General features: G+C 40.7%; 1 protein-coding gene across 3 annotated transcripts in view; it reads right to left on the reverse strand.

The window, feature by feature from the left end:
• SEPTIN7 (septin 7) overlaps window positions 1-5,780 on the reverse strand; it is a 114,696-nt gene extending 108,916 nt beyond the window's left edge. For 2 of the 3 annotated variants that reach the window (XM_032303912.1, XM_032303913.1), the window contains exon 1: window positions 5,563-5,780. In XM_032303912.1, coding sequence (XP_032159803.1) covers window positions 5,563-5,623 — 61 coding nt within the window. In that variant the 5' untranslated portion in view covers window positions 5,624-5,780. The other variant, XM_032303914.1, reaches the window with a different exon arrangement.
• Between the last annotated feature and the right edge of the window lie 11,247 nt (window positions 5,781-17,027).

Consider the following 17,027-nt stretch of genomic DNA (forward strand, 5'->3'; position numbering starts at 1 on the left):
CTAGGGTGGGAGTGCCTGGGTGTCTCAGTCTGTTAAGGATCTACTTTAGGCTCAGGTCATGATCTCAGGGTCCTGGGATCAAGCTCTGCACTGGACTCCCAGCTTAGCTGGGAGTCTGCTTCTCCCTCTTCCTCTGCCTCTTCCCCATCCCCAATGCTTTCTCTTTCTCTCTCTCTCTCTCAAAATAAATAAATAAAACCTTAAAAAAAAAAAAAAAGAAAAGAAAAGAAAGAAATGCTAGGGTAATGGAAATGTCATTTATCTTTTAAAAAAATGATTTATTTTATTTATTTGAGAGAGCAAGAGCACGTTGAGGGGGGTGGGCAGAGGCAGAGAATCTCAAGCAGACTCCTTGCTGAGCACAGAGCCCTCTGCAGGGCAATCTGATAACCCTGAGATCATGACCAGAGCCAAAACCAAGAGTCAAACACTTAAGGATTAAAGCACCCAGGCCCCCCAAAAATGTTCTTTATCTTGACTGGAATAAAAGCTACAAGGTGTATATATTTGTCAAAATCCAATGAACTGAACACTTAACTGTGCATTTTTTGTATGAAAGCTATACCTCACCTCAAAAAAGTTACTTAATTTGGAAAGCATTTTAAAAAGTGCAGATTCCTGGGACCCTCTCAGAGACTGTGAATCATTGCATGTGTGGTGGGAACTAATCCACATTTTCAACAAGAGGCTGTGGTTGATCCTGATGCATGAGGTTTATCAATTATGCTATGGAAAATACTGACCTAGCATAATGTTATGCATCCAGTTAACTAATGATCACATTTACAAAAATTCATGAATTAAATTATAAACTTACGTACGAACACACACACACACACAAACACACATGCTACCTAGGTGATTCTGATTACCAATTTTGAGAAATATGGTGAGAGCTCTAAGAGGAAGAATTATGGACTAGATGATTAAGAAAGACTTCCTTCTTCTGTTTCCTATGATTCTTCAAAGGCTTCTCCATCACCTGGCACAGTGGCTCTCAATCTGGGGTGATTCTCTCCTCTCCCCCTCACCCCATGACATTTGGCAAGGCCTGCAAACATATTTCTTTTTGTCACAACTGGGAGAGTGCTATTGGCATCTAGTGGGTAGAAACCAGGGATGCTGATAAACATTGTACAATGCAAAGAACAGCCCCCCAAACAATTACAGAACTCCAAACTACAATAGTGTCAAATTTGAAAAATTCTGACCTGGAGCCTCCCCTCTCAAATGAAGCTACCAAAAGTACTCAGTTGTGACCCCAAAGGTATACAGAACAGAATTTACATGTCACCTCTTCAGGAAAATCAATTTTTACTTCCAGACTGGTGGGGAAGAAGGAGGGAGAAAGCCTCTTTACACTGCATGTAAGGCAAACAAATAAAATGTAAATGTAACATGAATAAGATTTTTTTTAATTCAAAATAATGTGAACAGAAACAACTTCAGGGTTATTTATTTACTCTCCTACTTATTTACTCTCCCCAGCCTCAGGGGATACTTATTAACTCTCCTCAGCCTTTTGAAGGTACTTTTGAAGTTAAGAGACACTTGCCTCAATAAAGTACATAAACTTTAGAATGACAGGCAAAACCTCATCTTTAGCTACCTTCACTTAGATTTTTTAGGGCTACTTACTGCAGCATAGTCTAACCCAGTGCTATTTAAAATGTGGTGTGTGGACCAGTGAGCCAGTCTGAACTGTTTATTGGATTATATCACAGAAGTATAGAAACTAAATTTTAACAGAAATGAAAACTTTTATAGCAAAATAAATTTGTCTGTTGGGATTGAAAAAACATTCAGACTGTACTTCCCCTTCTTTAAATTCATCTTCATTTTTTAAAAAAATTTGCAGTAGTTTTGCAATAGTATCAGTCAACAATGGATTAGAAATTTCAAAAGAAACAGGAAAGAAAAGGTCCTTTGTCAATTTGAAAAGCAGTATCCTAACTGCATCCTAACTGATATATCTAGTAAGCAATGTCAGGATTTAAACTCATGTCTACTTCACACCAAAGCCCATATTCTTAATCATTATACTATATTTGTCTGTTATCACTTTGAACTCAAATCCCTATATGTAATACTACCTCTGGAGAACCAGACTGCACCAGCACAAATCAAAAGGACCTATATGTCTGGCGTAAAGCCTTCAACATTGAAAACAAAACAAGCTGCCTCCTTGGCCCCCTTCCCTCAGGCTCATGCCCAAAACTTGGCTCTCTTGATTTCTGATGATGTAAACGGACAAGACAAAAAATAATAATTAATTAAATTTTTAAAATGATAATTTTATTAGTATATTATAAATTATATATGTATACATATACATATGTGTGTGTGTGTGTGTGTGTGTGTGTGTACACACAAAGTCTAGAGTAGAGGCCCTAAACAATACTATCTTCTTTCGGTTTCTCTGGGTCTTGTCCAGATCTCTCTAACCACATTTCATGTATGGAGCACAGAATAAATAAATCCAAGATAAGAAAAAGTCATATGGACTTAACAGCATTTAAAGTCTTCACTTCTCACATCTGGGTGGGTCAGCTGGTTAAGTGTCTACTTTTAGCTCGGATTATGATCCCAGGGTCCTGGAATCGAGCCCCATGATAGGGTCCCTGCTCAGTGGGGAGTCTGCTTCTCCCTCTTCTCCCTCATGCTCATGCTCTGTTGTGCGCGCTCTCTCTCTCTCAAATAAATAAATAAATAAAATCTTAATATCCTCCTTTTCAGACCAAGATCTCCACCCTATACCATAATGTTTAAAGACCTCTGACTTGATCCATCCATGCTGCACATCCCCCATGTGTTTTCCCAGTTTTGACTACAATTCTTAATAAAAATGTTATAACCCAACCCAATACACAATACATACAAAACAAAATTTAACCCTGCCTAAAATTCATGCTAAGTGCAATGTACTGCTATCTTCTCTTTCTTTCCTACTTTTTAAAAATCATTACATGTCCATGAAATTGGTTTCAAAACCCACTAACAGACCTCAACCTGCAGTTTGCAAAACACTGCTGTAGAGACCAATAGTCTACATTTAACACTATGGTCTCATCTGGCAAGTGTAACCCATAATCATGCTACCTTACAATTCTACTCAAAAACACGTTTTTTTCCTACATCAGTTTCATGGCACAATAAATTTAGTGTCATTTACAGTCCAGATTTAGTTACAAGGAAAAACACACACATTTTTAAAAAGTTAGTTTTGCCTCAAAATTCAGTAAAATACATACATGTTAAAGTTAAAATTTTTCACCCTCTAACAAAAAACTGCAGAGAGCTTATTAGCTCAGAATGTAAGACATGGTCCTCAGCTGGTAATTTAGTCATAGAACAGTACCCTACTGGCAATTCCTAGAATAGAATCTATAGTGAGTATGTGTATCATCAACAAGAAGTCTGAAGCCAACCTACTCTCCACTATCTTCACTCTGAATAGTCTATGTCACCTGACCACCCCCATTACTGAGACCTTGAAAACCACAGATCTAACTCTTCCTCCTACCCAAGTTTTATGTGCGTGGTGTGTCTGTGTTGTTAACATTGACCCTCTACAATCGCTCTAACATGTCAGGAGCCTTACCTTGTGTTAGACTAGCTCAGAAGTTCTAGCATACACTTATTTAAGATTATTTCTGTGGGAAAGTGTGCAAATGCAAGCAACAAATTTTACAACGAACTTCTGAAACAACCTATTGATAACACTACCTTTCATGTAGCTGATATACTGAAAACCTTCTCCAAATCAAAACCAGAAACCAAAAATTCTTAACCAAATTACAAAAATATCCTTTCTGTAAATTAAAATCTATTTGATATAAACACAAAAATAAATTTCTATTATCAATTATGATCTTCCATTCTGAAAGCCTAAGAGGGTGTATGATATTTTTAAAACTATATTAGGAGAGCTTGGCTCCACCATGTTGTCCCATCACAGAATAACACACTACTACCATACACACCATCTATGTGGCTTCCACATTTATTTCATAGTTCCACTCAACCCTATCTCCTCTAGCCCCACCCACTGAACAGTTGGGTGGGATGAAAGACAGTTTCCTGCTTTCCCCAGCCCCTTCTCTTGCTATTTGGAGGAATAAGAGATCCGGGCAGCAGTAACTAGCTTAATAATTTTTATCCTGCTAAGTCATCTTTCAGTCTATCAGGATTCCATAAATTTCATCTGTACCTGTACATTTAATGCCTAAAAAGTTTCTTCCTCAACTTGCTTTTATATACTTGGGGAGTGGGAAACGACGACAACTGACTATACTCCTCACGTAAATACATAAAACAAGTAAAATACTTCTCAATCTAGATTATATGTTCATTTAGATTCTCAAGGGCACTCAGGAAGGTATTCTTCCATCCCATCAAAGTAACAAAACTAAAATAAATCTTAAAGTTTAACTTTAACCACAAACTCACCAGTTACTTCAGTAACTAAGCCAACACCTGGACGTTAAATATTCTTTCCCTCCACTATATTAAAAAATAAATAAATAAAAGATCTGAAACAGTGCACTCTTAAAATGTAACTTAGCAAATGGAAATGCGTTAGAAAAAATCTTAGTTGCTTATTTCCTACTATACAAGTATGAAATGAAACTCAGGAGTGGAAAATGTGAATGAAATGGCCTTGTTCTTTTTCCAATACGTGGGGGAGGAAAGGAAATGAAAAGGCTTCAGAAGAGAATAACTGAAAATACTGAAATATGTTCAAAAATTAATTTCCTTAAACATCACCAGTATTTCCAACTCGTCCCTTTTCCAGCGACCCGTTCCCACCCTTTCCGCTCCTCGGGAGGGGTGGGGGCGCCCTTCCCAGGCTTTCGCTTTCCTCTTTTTCCTAAAAATTAAGCGCAAACCAGCTCCTTAGCCTCCGCACTCAAGCCTCGCCCGCCATCCACCGGCCTTCGGGGCCGCGCCTGGGGAAAGGAAACCCCGAGAGGCGGGGAGGCGGAGCGAGGGGGCGACACGGCTGCCGGAGCCTCTGCAGCCTCCACCGCCTCCACCGCAGCTTCTGCCTGCTGCATCCTTCTTCCTCCCTCCCCGCCGCCACCCTCGCGGGCCGGCCCACACAGCACCCTCAGCCAGGCTCGCGCACACGTCCCTACCCTCCTCGCCAGGCCCACTCCCCACGAGGGGAGCTCCGCGGCGGGTGCAGCGGCCGCGGACCGGAGGAAACAGGGCCGCGGAAGCCGGGCCGGGCGGAGACGACCCCGCTCGGGCCGCTTCGGTGGGGCGGGCGAGGCCGTTGGTCACGTCTCCCCGCTCCCCCGGCCCGTCGGCCGCGGCACAGGAAATACCGCCGCCTCTGCTCTCCTCACATTCAATTCAAACTGTCACCGCCGCTTTCTCCCCTCCCCCCGGGCCCGCCGCCACCGCGCCCCGGGCCCGCCGCCGGCCCACCCCACCTCCTTCGGCCGCAGCTCCCCACATCGTCTGAAGGCGTTTCCCCAGCTCGATCTGGCGGCCGCAGAGCCCCCCCAAGTCCAGAGCCGCCAACCTGAGTCGCAGCGGCCCAAAGCTGAGACTCACCCATGGTGCTGCTGTTGACGCTCCTCTCCTCAGCAGCAGCGGATCTCGCACTGACCGACATCCCCTCCCCCCTCCGCGACCAGCCCGGGCGCAGCGCAGCCCGCCGATTCTCCAAAGCCGCCTACGCCGGTTTCGCGGCGTAGCCGCCCGGCGTCGCTGCCCCGCTTACGCAGGCGACAGCAGGCGGACTCTCGCCTGACTCCGGCTCGCTCCTCCGCCCCCGCCCCTTCAGACGAGGCTTCCGGGCCTAGCCGACGCCAGCCTTGATCTCGCGAGACTACTCCCTCCCTGCCCAGACGCTTCTCTCCATTTCGAACATGACTTCACTGGCATCAGCGCTCTTTTGCTACTCAGGCTTAGCCGCCATGTTTATATTGGCGGGATTTGGCGTCTCCAGGGTCATGGATAGTCAGGCCTCTATGTGTGTTTCTTTAACACTGCCTTTAAAGTTAAGTCACATTACATTTGTCGGTGAAAAGCCTGGGGACGACGAGAGGGAGTGGCCGGTGAGCTATGAGGGTGGGGTTTTGCCCAAATTAAAGATGGCCTCTGTCAGTGCCGCCCCGCGCAATTTCACGTCAGGTTTTGGAGCTGCAGAAGCCGCCGGGTTGGCCTTAGCGCCTGGTTACGGATTTGGCGTAAAGCAAAGAGGCGCGGTTAACAGAGGCCAGACTGGGAAGGTGCTCTCTGGGTGGGGGCAGCGTTCAAGCCTCTGTTCCCAGCTACTGACCTGGCGGCATTGTGGGTGAAAGTGGAGAGACACTTTGAGCAGGTGTCTATGCCTCCATCCATCCTCGTGTCCTCAGCTTCCAAGACTCTTGGGGTGGAAAGTGAGATTAGGTCCTGGTTGCCCTGACATTCGCCTGGCGCTGTCACTTTCTGGTAGGTTGGCACAGCCAAGAGGTCGCCTGCTGCAGCCTCCACTGCGGACTCTTCACGGTCACACTCGTGTTAACTCACCTTGTTGGTTCTCGGTTCCCTCCTGGTGGAGCTATACTCTAGTTGAGAAAATGAATGAATACACGTGAAACTATTGGATAACAGTGAAAGAATAATTAAAGACTGAAGTGTGGTGTCATACTATAATAATGAATGTCGCTTGATCCTTGAGTATCCCCCCCCGCCCCCAAACGCTCGGTAGTCAAAGTAGCCTCGCTCTGCTCAGAACAACCCATGGTCTGTTATACCCTTCTTGAAAACTAATGCCTGTCTTTGCTGTATAGTTCATGTACGTTATTACCTTTCTTGTTAAACTGCATGTTAAGGAATTAAATACATTCAATATAGAATATTACATAATATATGTAATATATAAATAATTATTGTGAGTCCGTGCAAGAATATTCATGGCAGCATTACTTATATTAGTGAAACAGCTTAAATACCCACTTACAGGAGAATGGATGACTAAATTACACTACTGGACAAACTGACATACACAGAATACTAAACGGAAATTAATGAACTAAATCTACTAGTATTGATTTAGATAACGTTCATTAACATAATGCTGAGCAAAAAAAAAAAAAAAAACCCTGCAAATTGCAAAAAGATGTACATGGTATATCATAAATAAAGATTTAAAAACAAACTCTGAGATCAGATTCGGAAAATCATGTAAAGAAGTGATAGATAAATTCAGAATAGTGATTCCTTCCTGAGAAGAAGAGAAGGGAATGTAATACTTGGGTATTATATTGTAATTATTTTCTGTAGTCTGTTGTATATATTGAAGTGTTTCCAAGGTTTGTTTTTTGTTTTGTTTGTTGTTGTTGTTGTTTTTTATAAAGGAAATTTTATCTAAGGAAACACCTTATTTTGAGTCTTGGTAATTACTCTTTCCTTAGTCTCTACTTGTACTGAATTGCTCATCATGTCTTTTAACAACTCATCTTTTCAACCAGTCATTGTTTAACTTTCCAAAACTTCAAAAGGGCATTTTACTTTAGGAAATATCATTACATTCCCACCTTGAAGAGGCAGCATAGGCAGGAATTTAAACATGTGACCTCTGAAGTCAAACTGCCTGGGTTCTAATCCCAGCTCTGCCATTTACAATGGATATACCCAAAGACAAGTTACTCAGCCTTTCTGTAATCCAGTTCCCTAAGCTATAAATGGGAGTGATACTTACCTAATGGAGTTTCTGTGAAAGTTAAACATGCCCAGTCCATAATAAATATTTAATGAATGTTACCTACATATAGCACATTTTAAAATATAAAATTATCCTGAATACTATTATTGTTTAAGGTAATCTAAATAATGAAAATCTTTGCCTCCCATCTCTACTGATACATGTTTTTGAGGGGGATCTTTCAATGGAATTTTGTTATTTTGCTCTCTGAAAATGGATAAATTCTTTATAGAAATTGTAAGTTGTTTGCCTCAGGATTGTTCATGCTCTCCAGCATACTGCACCCCACACAATAATAACTTCATTACTTTCCATTGAAAATTATGTGGAAGGTTACAGGCAACAAGATGATGACAACCTATAGAACTTGCTCCATAAGGAGTTCTAATAGTGTTATATAAGTGTGTGTGTGTGTGTGTGTGAGAGAGAGAGAGAGAGAGAGACAGAATGCATGCACATGCTCACATGTGTATTATAAATTTTATGTTGGGATGGAGAAAGTAAGAGAATTATTGTATTAGTTTTATAATCTCTCCTGCACTGTCTGCAGTATCATACTTGCTAATAAAATATAGTCTAGACCTTAATCTTCTGATTCAAAAACAGATTTTTAAAAAACTGACCTGAAATCCTAGATAGACAATATAGATTGTTTTGGTCACATATTTACAGTGTCCAACCTCCAATGAGCCTTCAACTTTGCCAAACAATACTTGCTTGCGTGGTTATCTCTCTTTTCCACAACAGCCACTTCAGATTTTCTCAATTGTTTTCAAACCAAAAGATTCTATTTCTTTATTTGACAGAGAGAGAGAGATCACAAGTAGGCACAGAGGCAGGCAGAGAGAGAGGGGGAAGCACGCTCCTGCTGAGCAGAGAGCATAATGTGAGGTCAGATCCCAGGACCCTGAGATCATGACCTGCACCAAAGGCAGAGGCTTAACCCACTGAGCCGCCCAGGCGCGCCCCCCTCATTTATTTATTTTTTTAAAAGATTTTATTTATCTATTTGACAAAGAATGAGTGAGAGACAGACAGCAAGCACAAAGCAGGGGGAATGCCAGGCAGGAGAGAACAAGGTTTCCCACTGAGCAGGAAGCCCAATGTGGGGCACCACTTGGGGCTTGATCCCAGGACCCCAGGATCATAATCTGAGCCAAATGCAGCTGCTTGACCAACTGAGCCACCAAGGCACTCCTCCATGATCTATCATCAGCAAAAAATAAAAATAATCAGAGAGGACCTCCAACAACTTCTGCTTCCATATTCATAAGCCTACCTGCATCCACATTTATCCTTTCAAACATCACAATGAATCAGGTATCCCCCCCAAATCTGCGGCATACATTTCTATATGTATCCCCTCTCTTTGTGCCTAGTCTCATTTCTCCTGCCTTCCCGGGAACTTTACTCAATGGATTATTTATTCAATAAGCTTCTGGGCTCTGTCCCTACCACTCCACTGATACCTTATCTCTTTGTCCATTCATCTGTTGATGGACACTTGGGCTGCTTCCATAACTTGGTTATTGTAAATAGTGGTGCAATAAACATAGGGGTGCATAATTCCTTTTGAGCTAGTGTTTTCATACTCTTTGGACAAACAGCCAGTAGTGGAATTACTGGATCATATCGTAGTTCTATTTTTAATATTTTGAGGAAACGCCATATTCTCTACCACAGTGGCTGCACCAATTTGCATACCCACCAAAATGATGAGGGTTCCTTTTTTTAGTGGATGCTTTTACTTATTTTACTCGGTGTCTCTGTAGCATTTGATACTCATGACCATGGCCTGCCACATTTACATCTTTTGCTTTCTGAAACCCACTTACCTAGTGTTCCTTCTAGATCTCTGGCTTCTTTATTCTTCCTTCCAGGACTTCAATCTTCTGCCTGTCACTTAAATGTCCATGCACCTCATCACTGTGTCCTGGTCAGTTTATTCCTATCTCACTTTTTATGCCATGGTGATCTCATTCATTTCCAAGGCTTCAGTGACCATATATATACTAATAACTCCTAAATATAAATTTCTAGTCCAGTTCTCTCCTTACTACAAACCTGCATACCAGACTGTCTTCAAAGTACATGACCTGATAGACATTGTATTGTATTTGGCATGTAACAAATGTCCTTCTAAATTCGGGAAGTCTGCATAGTTGTCTTATGTCTCCACTGAGAAAAGAGAAAATATATGTGTCCTTGAAACACGTATCCTAAATTTATTTATAAATGCAATTTTATATTTAAAGGAATACATGTCCTAATATTCCAAGATATCTCAAAACAATACAGCTGTAATTAAAGTCCTCATTTTCATTATACTCACTTATATGTTCCCTATTTCTAAATGGTACCATCATCAACTCAATTGCCTAACCCGGAAATATGAGTATTATACTCAGCCCCACCATGTCTTCCTCTCATCTCCTACAACCATCAGAAAGTCCTGTCTATTTTTCCTTCTTGTATACCTCCAATCTCTCCATTTCTCTCCATCTCCACTACTACTGTTCTAGGTAGGCCAACATCATCTCTTGCCTACCTCTCTGCAATAACCTTTCTGCCCAGTGCCTTGTTCAACTCTAGTTCATTCTTCATGTCATAGCCAAAGTAACCTTTCTAAACTTTAACTATGTCAGTCCCCTGCTTAAATTCTTCAAACTTTCCCTCAGAAAACTTAAGTGATACAGATCCTCATTTTTGGTCAACCTACTATCCCCTTGCTCTCTAAACTCCAACAAGCCTTGCTGTTTTCTCTATGGGGAACACTTCAGTCTCATTTTCCACTAGCTTTCTTCACCTGGCTTCTCCTTGAAGTCTCAGCATAGCCATCGTTTTCTCTAAAAGCCTTTCCTGATCTCCCAAGATTGGGCAAGGTACCCACTTATCCCCAATAGTATCTTGTATTTTCCCCAGCAGGGAGAAAGTAGTACCACCCCCAAGTAGGGTGGTACTAACAGTGAAGTACTATAAATTCGTGTCTCTTCTACTGGAGTCTAAGCTCCTTAAGTGCAGGGACTCTTGTCTTGGTTTGTCCGTGTATCCTCAGCATCTGCCACAGGGTATGGTACTCATCACTTCATTCAGGAAATATTTCTTGAGTCAAAACTGACGGTTGACTTGAAGATGAGAATTTTTATAGCTGTCATTTAACATCAATCTAATTTAATCTATATAACAGCTTTGTGAAATAGATACTACCCTCATTTCTTAAATGAGGAAACCAGCGTTTAGAGAAGTGAAGTGATTTACTCAAGCCCTTAGAATTTGTGAGATCCCGGGGCGACTGGGTGGTTCAGTGGGTAGTGAGCCTGCCTTCAGCTCAGGTCATGAACCTTGGGTCCTGGGATTTAGCCTGATCATTGATCATCGAGATCCCTCCTCAGCGAGAGGCTTGCTTCTGCCTCTGCCCCTCTCCCCAGCTCGTGCACACACACACACACACACACACACACACACACTCTCTCTCTCTCTCTCTCATTCTCTCAAATAAATAATCTTTAAAAAACAAAACAAAAAAACAGAAAGAATTTTTAAGACACTGAGACATGACTCAAAGGCTCATGCTTTTCCAATACACAAGACCTCTGGTGAGGAGATTTGTTCTTCTGTTGTCCTGAATCCTATACTCATTTGTTAGACATTTGGTCTGGTGAAAAGATTAGACATTTTCTTAGAATTTTCAGGTACTTCTACCTTTAATGCAAGAAGAAGAAGTCAAGGGTATTAGGTCTAAATATAAAGGTTTTTCTTGAGGCCCAACTCAGAACATGACAGTAAAAATGAGATAGCACTTTTCATTATTGCCAAAACTTAGCAAACATGTCAGTTTAGGTGGTAGGGATGGAGTTTGAGATTTCAGTTGTGTATTTTGTGAAGTAGGTTAGGCAATTCACAACATTCCCCATTAACAGTAATGTCCAAATATCTAAAACCCCTTGAGAGTTTTTATTCCTCTCTTGAAGTCCAATAGAAGAGGATTGAGAAATGATTTAGAAACCAAAGAGCCCTGGCTAACTAAAACTTCATTTCTTGTGAAAATTAAGAACATATAACTTGTTCACAACAGTCGAAACCAGTTTTGTATGAATGATTATGAGAATATATTTTGTTTAAATAAACTTAGAACATAAAGCCTCATAATTCAAGACATTCGTCAAGAGAAATATTCTGCCATGCACAAAGCCTCATTTAAGTATCATGAAATAAAAACACAGGGAATCAAGATAAGTATGGCTTAAAATATTGTGCTTAACTTTTAAATATTTGAAAACTAAGATCCCAATGTATTCTTGTGTTAAATTCTTGATCAAATAGCGTAGATATTAGAGAAAGGTTCTGAGACCAATCTAAAATAATCGACAATGTTAATATTCTGCAAATGAAAGGGAAGAGATATTGACAAGCCCTCTTGTAGACTTAAGAATCCATATTGTACAGGAAGTCAAATGACACTTACAAGGTTAAACACCTGATAACAAAAATTAGAAAACATCAAGCCTCATACTTCCTCTTCCTTTGTGAAGATCAAACTTCACCCCACAGAGGAAGAGAAGCCAAAAGACACAGTAGTAATAACAAAACAAAAGAAGATAAAATGAAAGAACCATGCAACTTGAAGACCAGAGACTTAAACAAGCAGCAAAATAGCTCCCATTCTTAAATTCTTTACCTTAGAAGGAGGAGTTTTTCTTTTTCCCACCAGCCAAGAAGGGAGTGGAGGAGAAAGCACAGAAATAAGATGTCTGAATCCAGACTGCCCCAGGAGGCCTAATTTATCTCAACTTATCAGTGGAGGCTCAAGGAATTTTCAAATTCCAGGGCCCTCCTGGAAGATTCATTCCAATGCAGATGAGAGCCCCACTTCCCTCTGGGGAAATCCCTAGTAACAGACTGGCAGCACAGTTGCCTCTGGGTCTGCGGGACTAGAGGAAACCATTTACCTGGAGGTTTTCTTGCCAATCAGCTCCTTGTAGAGCCATCCGATCTGATTATGCGGTACAAATACCATTGAGCACACCACTGGGAAAAAATCCCAAGTGCATAAAAGAAAATCTATTGTAAATGGAAAGGGCCATTGTTGCCAGCTCCCTTTGGCATTTCCTACCACTGAATCATAACCTGACTGATGCAGGAAGTAGGGAAACATGGTTCTATGAGAAACCAGCTGCCTTCAACAACTAGACTTAATATGCTGACTTTGGCAATGATTGAATGCCTCCTGCTGTATAATAGGTTAGTGAAAGTGAATTGAGTTGAACTTAAGTTTATGTAGATGGAACATGGTAGGTTGGAACAAAGCTATGGTTTTAGCAAGCCATAGGAACCTGCCCTCTCCAAATCACTCTTCTAGCAGACTGCTGAGTGAGTTACTATTTCCTGAAGGCACACCTCAGAGACCTCATATCTAGGAAAACAGGAAATTCAGAGAGGAAGCAAATGCCTGTGCCAGACTAATGTGCTGACTTTATGTGGAGCAATTGCACTGGATTACCATGGAGACTGACGGGCGGAGGACAAAATGCTTAGTAATAGTTAAAATAGTATGTCATTACTTCCTTCCTTTGTGTGACTCTCAACAACTTAGACTCTTTCTACATTATACCTCCAATCATTTGACATTGTTTGGATCCTATTTTAAGGATATACTTAAGCATCTGATTAAAAAAATTGCATCTGTTTGTGATTGTTGCCCATGATTTGATCCATTTCATGGGAGGATTCATGATTGAGCTGATTTATGGTTTTTAGGTAATACTCTATTTTCCATGATTTGCTTCCAGAAATTTGGCAGCAAATGATAACATTTTGCCAGTCAACTACTATAAACAAACATATTTTATGAAACCAAAATAATGGCCATCTTTCACATTCAAAATGAGAGTAATACAGCATTAACTACTGTTGAACTATAGATATTTCCCATATTTCCCTCAGGAGTTCTATTCTAAAGGCTACATTTATGTCCTAATAGAATATAATATCTTAGGGGTTGGAAGAGACATTGTAATTTTAAACAGTTACCTATCAAATTCAAGAACTTGTCCAAGTATTATTTTTTTCATGTCATGTAAAAGACCATAGTACCAACTATTGGAATTATAAATGTTAGAATTTGAATTAAATGAAACAGATGTATTACAGATGATAAATTACTTTATAGCTCCATAGTTCCCATATGGCATGGGTGTAACTCTTTCTTTCCCTTTTACAATTTATAACACATTAGTAAGCCAACTCTTCTGAAATCCTTTTTTGTGATATAAGTCTTCATTTAATTGCTTAGTATTTCAAATTATGTTTTTGGTTTGAGCTAAATGTCAATGACATTTAAATGCTAACGATGAGTGCAAGACAATTAAAATGGTTTCTCTTGTAAAAGTTAGCTGTTTTTGCAAATATGTAAGAAAACATGATTATGAATTACTTTTACTATGCAATTGCAGAACCTGAGCATAGACTAAATCTTAGCCATCTTTTTATCTTGTGCAAACCTAACATAGTACCTTGCCTATAGTAGGCACCCAAATAGCTTTGGAAATAATAGCACATACTTTTAGGGAACATATGTGGCTTAGGAAACTGTATAGAATAGAAAAAACAGCATCAAAAAGGGGGGGGGCAAAAATAAAATAGAACTTGATTGTTGCAATTAGGAAGTGATTATTATATTACCTTTATATTTGCTCCTTAGGGGCGCCTGTGTGGCTCAGTGGGTTAAAGCCTCTGCCTTCGGCTCAGGTCATGATCCCAGTGTCCTGGGATCAAGCCCCGCATTGTGCACTCTGCTGAGCGAAGAGCCTGCTTCCCTTCCTCTCTCTCTGCCTGCCTCTCTGCTTAATTGTGATCTCTGTCTGTCAAATAAATAAATAAAATCTTTTTTAAAAAATTATATTTGCTCCTTAATTCATTCCCAACTTCCATTGCACATATACATATCGGGGGGGGGGGCCCTTTTTTATACAATTTCCTTCCAGATTTCAAATGGCAGAGATTTCTATGTTTGTTCTCTTGATTTTGTTTTTTTGCGTGTGTATTTTGTTTTTAGTGTCACCATGTTGTGTTGGTTTATTTGGGGGTTTTGGAGGCACTTCCTTGCCAATGCAATGAGAGGCACAGTTGCCATGGCCATTGACAAGACTGGGCAAAAAGGGCAGGACCACCTTTATTTCTCCCAGCCCAGCTCCTTCCTGCCCTTCTCTTTCCCTCTCAATCAATACTAGAAAAGAGACAGGCCTGACTCATAGCTTCCTAAGATATAATAAACTGTTAGGCAAATGTAAGCACAAACTTTTCAGACCTATGGTGCTTGGGCAACCAACATGAACATTGAAAAGAAACCAGGGAAGGAAGAGTTCACAAAAGAAAGCCCTCTTTTTCAGTCACGGGCAGATCCTCTCCCTCTTCCTTTCCCATTGTCACCAACATGCAGCAGTCTCCAGGAAGACCACCATTCACATTACAAGTAAAGAGAATTGCCGACAGCAGAAAGAATTATTAGGAGACCCTGAGACCAATTATTCCATCTGTTGTGTCTATGTGATTCTGGGTGAGTCATTCTTCTTCAGGAAATCAAAGGAATGTCAAGTATGTGGCAGTTACTGGGGATGGTCGTGGAACAGAATGTAGATCTTCCAGTAACTTCAAGCTGCCTTCCTGCCTCCTCCTTGCAGAAGCACACACCCCAGATATAATTAAGGTCGAAGGAGGACGGTTGGTCAGGGAGAGGGAATATGTTTCAAAGAGTGCAATCTTGACCACTAAACTGATGTAGGGTGAATTCATTATCTTAATCTAAAGATCTGACTAATGAAGTGGATGTAATCTACAAAGGGTGAGCTATTTACTCTCATCAGTCAGAGGAAGAAATGTGAGAGAAATGGTATGGGAAAATTTTTCTTCTCAATGTTTCCTAGTTCATATAGTAAAAATAGAGGATAATTCAGGAAAATATCTCAGTCAATACTTTCCCGTTATCTTCATGCCATGCCAGAATGAGGCACATCAAAAACCCAATTATTCACAAACATCCAAAAATCCTTGAAATTCCCCAAGGTTCATATTAAGAGCCCCCTTATTAACTAAATTGTAATGTGCAAGGAAGTAAAGACAATGAAGGAAGAGACAGCAAGGGTATGGGATCAAGAAAGTAGGGAGCAGCGGCCGGAACAGCTGGTTCACACCACCTGGACTTCAGCTCAAGGTAGAAGGGCCAGCGACGTTTGGAGAAAACCCTGCAGTATTAGTTTGCTGAGGCTGCCGTAACAAAAGACCTCAGCATGGGTAGCTTAAACAATAGAAATTAATTTTCTCTCCGTTCTCTGGCTGGAAGTCCAAGATCCGGAGGTCCACAGGTTTGGGTTCCCCTGAGATCTCCCTTCTCAGCTTGCAGGTGACTGCCTTTTCTCTCTGTCTTCACATGGTCTTTCCTCTGTGCCTGCCCATTCCTGGTGTCTTTTTGTATGTCCAAACTCCCTCTTCTAACAAGAAGATGAATCAGATTGGACAGGGACCGATCCTACTGGCCTCATAAAATTTAGTACCCCCTTTTAATGGCCTATCTCCAAATACCGTCACATGCTGAGGCACTAGGGGTTAGGAATTCAACATAGGAATTTTGTGGGGACACAATTCAGCCCATAACACTCTCCCTGCAACATGGCGGAATCTAGTTAATATCTGTACCCTTTAATGTGGCCATTCCTCAAAAAGTTTATCCTAGAAAATTAACTAGGATATACACCAAGAGGGTATTTACATAAGGATGTTCATTGCAAAACAGCTGAAACCACAAAAAATAGTAAATAACCTGATTTTCCATTAAGAGGATATTTGTATCATAAATTAAAGTCTGACTATGCAAATAGTATACTAGGTCTGGCAAGATGTCCAAGATGTTACATCAAAACACTCAAGTAGCAGAACACTGTGTATAGTGCAAACTCATGTTTAGAAATTATATCATGTATTTGCACAGGCCTAGAAAAAGTTCTGAAAGGATATCTCTTGAACTGTTAACAGCAGTTACCTCTAAGGTATGGGCTCTGGAGTAGGGCCTTTCACTTTTTATTTATACTCTTACATGATTTCAATTTTTGCAACTGATGTGGTTACTCTTGTAATTAAAAATGAAACCATTAATTTTTTCATTATCCCTGAGGAACATGGGGTAGACAGGTTAAAAGCCTATAAAGTATGATGAACATTGTAATAAATAATAAAAACTACCTACCTTTATCGAGCATCTATTATTTATGTGTTCAACAACTATTTCTGAGCCTCTCTGTCCCAGACATTGTTGGGCTCTTTGTATATATTACAT

Source organism: Mustela erminea, chromosome 11, assembly GCF_009829155.1.
Source record: "Mustela erminea isolate mMusErm1 chromosome 11, mMusErm1.Pri, whole genome shotgun sequence".
Lineage (NCBI taxonomy): Eukaryota > Metazoa > Chordata > Mammalia > Carnivora > Mustelidae > Mustela > Mustela erminea.